The sequence below is a fragment of the Corvus brachyrhynchos genome, unplaced genomic scaffold, assembly GCF_000691975.1.
Source record: "Corvus brachyrhynchos isolate BGI_N302 unplaced genomic scaffold, ASM69197v1 scaffold42, whole genome shotgun sequence".
Classification (NCBI taxonomy): Eukaryota; Metazoa; Chordata; class Aves; order Passeriformes; family Corvidae; genus Corvus; species Corvus brachyrhynchos.
Genome location: NW_008237242.1, coordinates 1,873,677 through 1,882,110, shown reverse-complemented (window position 1 = coordinate 1,882,110; position 8,434 = coordinate 1,873,677). Strand labels below are relative to the sequence as shown.

General features: G+C 42.3%; 1 protein-coding gene across 3 annotated transcripts in view; it reads right to left on the bottom strand.

Moving 5' to 3' along the window:
* Positions 1-209: 209 nt before the first annotated feature.
* OSMR (oncostatin M receptor) overlaps positions 210-8,434 on the bottom strand; it is a 34,729-nt gene continuing 26,504 nt past the window's right edge. For all 3 annotated transcript variants that reach the window (XM_017730239.1, XM_017730240.1, XM_017730241.1), the window contains 4 exons: positions 7,709-7,873; positions 4,290-4,368; positions 3,939-4,011; positions 210-2,950 (listed from right to left, as the gene is read on the bottom strand). In XM_017730239.1, the coding sequence (XP_017585728.1) occupies positions 2,501-2,950; positions 3,939-4,011; positions 4,290-4,368; positions 7,709-7,873 (767 nt within the window). In that variant the 3' untranslated portion in view covers positions 210-2,500. The remainder of the gene's footprint in view (positions 2,951-3,938; positions 4,012-4,289; positions 4,369-7,708; positions 7,874-8,434) is intronic.

Here is an 8,434-nt window from a genome sequence, read left to right as displayed (position 1 = left end):
AGGAGCCCACTTCTCCTTCCCTCACCCAGCAATCTGGAATGTGGTCAAGTGTGTCACTGCATCCAGATAATGGAATTTCATCAGACCAGGATCTCCCCGGGAGCAACCAAGGGACTGAGAGGTGGGAACTCAGCAGGCCCATGTGTCTCACCCCACCATCAGGAAGGCACAACTGGCTAAACCCACACACGTCCCTTCATTCACTTCCTGGGTGGAATTGCTGCAGCCAGGCCTCAGTGACAGCAGCTTTTTCAAAGCAGGAGTTGTGCCTGGTTGCAGCTGTCCCCTCTGGCCCAGGGAACTGCAGCAATGTCAAAAGTTAAAATATTTTGTGCAATACTCTGATTTCTTAGACAGACATCTTTCTTTTCTGACATCTGTATGTGAATTCCTTAGCTACCTAACTCTTGATTTAGGATACCTTTTCAACATTTTAGAATAAATACACCTTTTTCTGAAATATACAGCTCAGGAAGTTTTGCAGCAGTGGTGACAAAACAGCTCCCTTATGTTTATTGGCCTTTTTTGCAGCATTAAAGCTTTTAAGCTACACATGTGATAAAGCACTTTGGAGAAGCAAATGTTCCAAGCTGTAAAGAAAGATACTGTGGTATCAAGCTTTCACATGCATTGTAACTCAAAGAGGTTAAGATAAAGGAAAGAACTTTCTCTGGGATGCATCTGTCAAATAGGATCACCCTTCTCCCATACCCTCCTTGTCCTCTTGCCCTTCAGCAAAATGTGTCCAGCCCTGTGACCTTATCCTGCTGGCTGGAGGCTGAAAGGAAGGACTGTGCTGCAACTCTTCTCCTCCTCCAGCCTGTGAGCCACCAGCACCTGTGTGCAGCATACAGGACATGGTACAGTGTGGACTGGACACCTCCAATCACATCTGCCCATCTCTGTCTGTATCGCTGTACCCTCCTTTTCCTGGCTGAAGACTTCTCCCTCTGTTTGTAGTCAGTGCTTGTCTTAGCCCTGACTGTGCGAGGTCCTATTGGTTTTCCTGCTCCAACACAGTTTGTGGACATTACAACAATATCTGTAAGCAACAGTACCAAAACTAGATGTGGTTCAGTATCAGAACTCACTTCTGTCTCCAGCTGCTTGGTTTCTAGGAGTGTGATGAGTTAGTTAAACAGTGGGAAGGCAAGTAACTCCATTTTAGCAAACTAGCTGCACATCGAATTGTCAGACACTCTTCATTTTTTTCACCTTTGAGAATTACTTATGCTGTGCTGTTAAGTTGAAACCATCTATTTGTGACAGATTCCAAACAGCATAAGGAGGCAAAACCAAAGGGTTCTTTGTGCACCGAGGTAAATCTGATGAGACTTTCAGCTACGGTTCCAATTGTACTGCTTCATTACAAATGTACGATTTTCTGAAATCAAAATGAAAAGCCAAATTCATTGCTGCCTACTGTAGGGATTTTGAGTGTTACAATAAATTTTTTTTTGGTTTTGTTTTTATAACACATGCAAAAGTAGTATTGGGAGATCTAGCCAGTATGCAGCCTGATTATGATGTTCTTCACAAATGGCACTCATACACCTGTGCTTCTGACCAGCCTGTCTGCTTGGCTGGTTGCGGCTTGCTATGGAAGTACAAGGGTCAATGCCAAAAGTTCAGTTCATGTGCACAAGCAGAGAGGCCATGGTACCACCTCTGTCCTTCAGGAAAAGTAACTACTCTCACCTAACTTCCTACATCTCTTCAGTGTATAGTTAAGAAAATTTTAAACAGTCATCTTTAGGCAGAGAAGGCAGAAGTTGTGAGGAGCCCCAGTTACGAGAAATGGAAGCAGGTTCTTCCCTATAAAAATCTGTCTTCTGTGCTCTTTCATCCATCAAGTGCAGTTAGGACACAGGTGAAGTAAAAGCAGGATGATCACTGTATTTGGGTGCTCAGGGCAGCACTCCTGGAGAAGTCAAAGTTACTTTGAATCTTCTAGGAATGTGCCACACTGTGTGCAGGTAACACTTCCATGATGATTCCTTACATGGTTTGAGAGAGAGAAAATACAACCCAGCCCCCAGTATGACTGGGCTGGGTAATGCTCCACCCCCAGCAGCACAGCAGCCACTGGCTGGGTGGCCAAAGTACACAGAACATTACAAGAGAAATACAGCCCTTGAGCAGAACAACCTTCTCCCTTGTTTAATTTGCTCCTCTATGAATAAAGTTTTTATCTCTGCAAAATAAAGCCGTTCTCTGCATCAGCCTGTGACAGATTGCTGTGATGTAACTTTCTGCATAATACGGGCCACAAACCAGCCTATAAATCTCTTCTAATGCCCGTAACTTGTAATGGAACCATAGCACACATAATTCCTGTCTAAGTCAGTACTCAAAACTAGTCCAGAAACAACAGCTTTGCCATGTTAACGGAAGTCAGGCAGCTGGGCTTGTGAGAGCCCTAATGTAAAGTTGTCATTTTAGAAATTCTCATTTATCATGTGTAGCCAAACACTGGATGGACTCACTGGAGGACAGAACATCAAAGCCTCCCACCCAGGCAGCGCAGATCTGTTTGTGAGATGTATCTCAGACTCTTCTTTCTGTCAGCTGTTTCTCTGGTGGTTGAGGCTGTATCCTCATGAAAAATATCTAAATAGCATTGTGGCTGGTACAGCATCACTGCTGTCTTGCCTGCTTCCAGTGTCTCCGGTATTTGGCAGGGATCAGATTCAGCCTCAAGTGGAGAAGAATAAGCAAAATTCTCAAAACAAGTATGAGTTTCAGGCATAGATGGGGGTGGAAAGTCTCTTGCTACATTTTCACTAGGGTAAATCCAGGAAAAATTGTGACCATCAATCTGCTCTTCAGTTGGTGTTGAAGATAATGGGCTCCAGGTAACAGGATGCAATTTCTGAGCTTCATCATTATTGTCCATGGCCAGCACGTCAGGAATGCAGTCATTTATCTTCAGCACTTTCTCAGAATCAATCTGCAAGAGAATCAGTAAACAAGAAAATTACTCAATGAAAGAAGGCCACAGTAGAGAAAAGGGAGTAATTACTTTGAGGCATTCTAGGAATATTCTACACATTTTTTTAGTTTGCACTTTTCAAATAAATTAATTTGAAGTAAAACCTATGTAGAAGATGTTCAACAGAAGCTGCATTTTATGTGAAATTTATCAGACTATTTATTTAGAGATTTCTTTTTTAAGTAAACTCACTATGACTATATTTGAGCCCCTCCACTCTAAAGACTTTACCAAGTTTTTGATGTGTGCTGGTTTTTATGTGAGGCAGAACCAACTGGAAGACAGCAGCAGGGGCTGTTAGGTGTACTTCACTCCTTGCTCTCATGCTAATTTCAGTGAACACCAGCAGCTCCACATGTGCCAGGCAAAGGCTTGTGATCCCCCTACATGCAGCACAGAAGCAGCGGCTCCCAGTTCAAAGGGGCTACAGAAGAAGCTGAAAGCCTTTTGGCCAATCCTGTTCTCCCAGCTAGGCCTGGCAGAACCCCCCTACATCCTCCCAGGGCCAGCAAGTGCACGGCCCTGCAGTGTCCCCCTGAGGGAACTGGGGCAGGAGCAGCGGGCAGACACAGCTCATGGGCTTCAATGCAGTCCAGCATCCTCTGGGCTGCTGAGTTCAGACAGTGCAGGGGTTTGAAGAGTAACAGTGGCAGAATCACCTGATCAAAAGATTTCATTTATTCTTCGGTTGTGAATTTGCTTTTTGCAATAACAGACTGCAATATAAGCTGGTCACTGCGGAGTCACACAAATGTCAAAAGGAGAGTTTTCCACTAAATGGTAACATTAAACTGTCAATTTTTGAATAATGATTAAATGTAGTCAACACAAAAACTGACAAGAGGTTAATTTTTAAATGCAGTCAACACAAGAATAGTATTTTTTTTTTAACTCTACTAAGCAAAGAATGGACAAATTAAAAACTCCAGATTTTCAGTGATCTTACCTTACACTCTTTGAATGACAGCACTTTGCTCTTGTTAGGACTAGGTATTACAGGACAACAGCACTCTTTCACCCTGGAAATAAGAGAGCAAAACAAATGACATTTTTTTTCTCTTACCAAAGCACACTCCACCAGCAGAAGCCCTCCAGAGATGTGTACAGGCGCAGCAGCAGATGACCGATGTCTCAGAAATGCCACAAGCCAGGTACTTAAAACATCCATGCAGTCAGACAGCCAAAAGAACAGATGAATGAGGCCTTACAACAGGCTGGAAGCAACAAGCTGCAGCAGCGGTTTGTGAATTAGCTTAGTTATATTCTCTGTCTACAGCAGAAATGCATTACAACTTACCACTTCATCTTCCAGTGGCATACAGCTGCTACTAGGGTTGGAACTATCACTAGCAGGAATACAAAGTACAGCATGTTTGCTGTGAAAGAAAAACACTTTAAAATTTTGTTTTTAACTTCTTACATGTTAAAGTCAATGTAGCTTGAGTTTCTGGGGCAAAAATAACATCAAGTCTGCATGGGATGCCAGCCATTTAACTCAGTAGTAAAACTGTGTGGTCCATGGTAGCAAGTTAGTTTGGCTGGAAGTTCTGGGATACATCTGTAAGCCTTTGGACCTTGATTTCCTTTACCAGAACTGAATTATGGATTGCTTTTCTTTTTGCACTCATATTGGCACCTTAACTGTAAGAGTAATTAACAAAAGTTAAGGCAATGATAACCTTACTTAAGTATTGTTTTACGTTTCCTCTCAGACCCGCGGAGAAGACAGATTTTTACTGTGAGACTTGAACAACAGCTGTACTTCCATTTTGGATGACTATAGCCAGAGAAACACTACACAAATATTCAAGTCTCCTAGGATTTAAGCTGATACAAGGACCTCAGTATTTCCTTCTAGATAGAAGACAGCCTTGGGCTATGCTGTTCACAAACAGCTGACACTGTAAGTGGGTTGAGGGGAGCACTAGTCCATCCCTGCTCTCCCTCTGTCCTGTCCAGTGCCCTCCTGCCCTGTGCCAGAGAGTTTGTGAGTCCCTACCACACACCACAGCAGGGAATGGACACAGGTTACATTCTCCTTGTATCTCTTTTGCATTCATTAAGCCCTTGTTTTTATTCTCTGCTTGGTTGTACAAACATCTGGCTGGTTGATGGGAGCTAGAACTTGTGTGTTAAGAGGCAGAACTGTGCCCTTGAGGGTGCCATGATGGTCAGACACTGCTCTAGTAGTTAGCCTAAGATATGGCGTCTCCTTACATAAGCCAATGCTTCCCCCTTTCCTATCCCTCCCCCTTCACCTCTGACCCTAATGACTTTTTCAAAACCAGGCATCTCCAGTTTGGATCCTAAGTTTCACAACCATGCTGACTGGTATTTTCAAGGGAACAAAGTTATGGGCAACTGATTTCCTCTTCTGCTTCAGTGATCAAATCTGCCCAGTTAGCAAACTACTGTGCCCATGCCAGCAACCCTTCTGAATTGGCTTATGAAGGAGTGAACTTGGCAATGGTTTTAAAGACAGATGAGAGTAAAAATCAACATTAGAAGTTCAAGAGTCATTACAGGAATTACCTGTTTGTACACAAGTCTGTAGGTTTTCCTATATTAGAAAACCAGATAAATCCAAATACAATTCTTCAATGAGTTCTAACAAACAGGACTCATTAGGCATGCAAATGTGCATATATTGAGCTATCTCCCAGAAAGATACAAGACTTAAATAAGGATGTAAATTAGGCTCATTCTAAAATTATGAAAAAGCTTTCTGCTTAGAAGTATCAAAGCACCATGTTGGTATGCTTGTATCATTTCTCAGTTGGATTCTTTCTTAAGTGCATGTTGCATTGAATTCAATGTTTTCCCTTAAGAAAGGAAGATTATTATAATGTTTTAAATCATCCCATCCTTCTGCTAGAGGACATTATTCACAGCCAGTACTCACAGTTATATGGTGTATCTATGTATCTAAAGTTAACAATGGGAGTCTCTCCTCCACCTGTAAATGCTTTAACCACTATTTTGTATTTTGTGTTTGGCATCAGGTGTTCCACGGTGTATCTCTTTTCTTCTGGGTTTTCAATTGTGTATTTACATAGCTCTGAATCATCTAAAACAAAACAGATGAGATAGAATCACAGGATCACAGAATCACTAGAATCAATACAAGGGACCATAAAGATCACCGAGTTCCATCTCCCCAGCCACAGACAGGGACACCTTCCACTCAGCCTCATCCAGCCTGGCCTTGAACACTTCCGCATATGGGCATCCACAACTTCTCTGGGCAACCTGTTGCAGTGCCTCACTACCCTCACAGTAAATCTTCTCCTAATATCTAATCTAAACCTACACTCTGTAAAACTGTGTGGTCCATGGTAGCAAGTTAGTTTGGCTGGAAGTTCTGGGATACATCTGTAAGCCTTTGGACCTTGATTTCCTTTACCAGAACTGAATTATGGATTGCTTTTCTTTTTGCACTCATATTGGCACCTTAACTGTAAGAGTAATTAACAAAAGTTAAGGCAATGATAACCTTACTTAAGTATTGTTTTACGTTTCCTCTCAGACCCGCGGAGAAGACAGATTTTTACTGTGAGACTTGAACAACAGCTGTACTTCCATTTTGGATGACTATAGCCAGAGAAACACTACACAAATATTCAAGTCTCCTAGGATTTAAGCTGATACAAGGACCTCAGTATTTCCTTCTAGATAGAAGACAGCCTTGGGCTATGCTGTTCACAAACAGCTGACACTGTAAGTGGGTTGAGGGGAGCACTAGTCCATCCCTGCTCTCCCTCTGTCCTGTCCAGTGCCCTCCTGCCCTGTGCCAGAGAGTTTGTGAGTCCCTACCACACACCACAGCAGGGAATGGACACAGGTTACATTCTCCTTGTATCTCTTTTGCATTCATTAAGCCCTTGTTTTTATTCTCTGCTTGGTTGTACAAACATCTGGCTGGTTGATGGGAGCTAGAACTTGTGTGTTAAGAGGCAGAACTGTGCCCTTGAGGGTGCCATGATGGTCAGACACTGCTCTAGTAGTTAGCCTAAGATATGGCGTCTCCTTACATAAGCCAATGCTTCCCCCTTTCCTATCCCTCCCCCTTCACCTCTGACCCTAATGACTTTTTCAAAACCAGGCATCTCCAGTTTGGATCCTAAGTTTCACAACCATGCTGACTGGTATTTTCAAGGGAACAAAGTTATGGGCAACTGATTTCCTCTTCTGCTTCAGTGATCAAATCTGCCCAGTTAGCAAACTACTGTGCCCATGCCAGCAACCCTTCTGAATTGGCTTATGAAGGAGTGAACTTGGCAATGGTTTTAAAGACAGATGAGAGTAAAAATCAACATTAGAAGTTCAAGAGTCATTACAGGAATTACCTGTTTGTACACAAGTCTGTAGGTTTTCCTATATTAGAAAACCAGATAAATCCAAATACAATTCTTCAATGAGTTCTAACAAACAGGACTCATTAGGCATGCAAATGTGCATATATTGAGCTATCTCCCAGAAAGATACAAGACTTAAATAAGGATGTAAATTAGGCTCATTCTAAAATTATGAAAAAGCTTTCTGCTTAGAAGTATCAAAGCACCATGTTGGTATGCTTGTATCATTTCTCAGTTGGATTCTTTCTTAAGTGCATGTTGCATTGAATTCAATGTTTTCCCTTAAGAAAGGAAGATTATTATAATGTTTTAAATCATCCCATCCTTCTGCTAGAGGACATTATTCACAGCCAGTACTCACAGTTATATGGTGTATCTATGTATCTAAAGTTAACAATGGGAGTCTCTCCTCCACCTGTAAATGCTTTAACCACTATTTTGTATTTTGTGTTTGGCATCAGGTGTTCCACGGTGTATCTCTTTTCTTCTGGGTTTTCAATTGTGTATTTACATAGCTCTGAATCATCTAAAACAAAACAGATGAGATAGAATCACAGGATCACAGAATCACCTAGTCCACCCCTCTGCCGTGGGCAAGGACATCTTTCACTAGACCCAGTTGCTTAAAACCCCATCCAACCTGGCCTTGACCCCCTCCAGGGATGGGGCAGCCACAACTTCTCTGGCCAGCTGGTTCCAGTGTCCCACCACCCTCACAGTAAAGAATTTCTGCCTAGCATATAAACAAAATCTATCCTCTTTCAGTTTAAAACCATTACCACTTGTCCTATCAGTACAGGTAAAAAATCCATCTTTTTTATAAGCCCCCTGTTAAGTACTGAACAGTTGCAATAAGTTGTCCCCAAAATATTACAAAACCACTTAACTGAAATAAAAAAACATCTGCAATCCGCCTTCTTTGTAATTTGCACACTTCCTTCCAGGAAGGATGATGCATCCTGACTCACTGCCACTGGGCTGAACTCCCATCCCTTCTAACTGGACTGTCCGCAGCATCGCCCTCCTCTGGCAGACACCTAACAACTTGCTGTTAAAGGCTGAAGCTTGTTTATTTTAATTTCTTTTT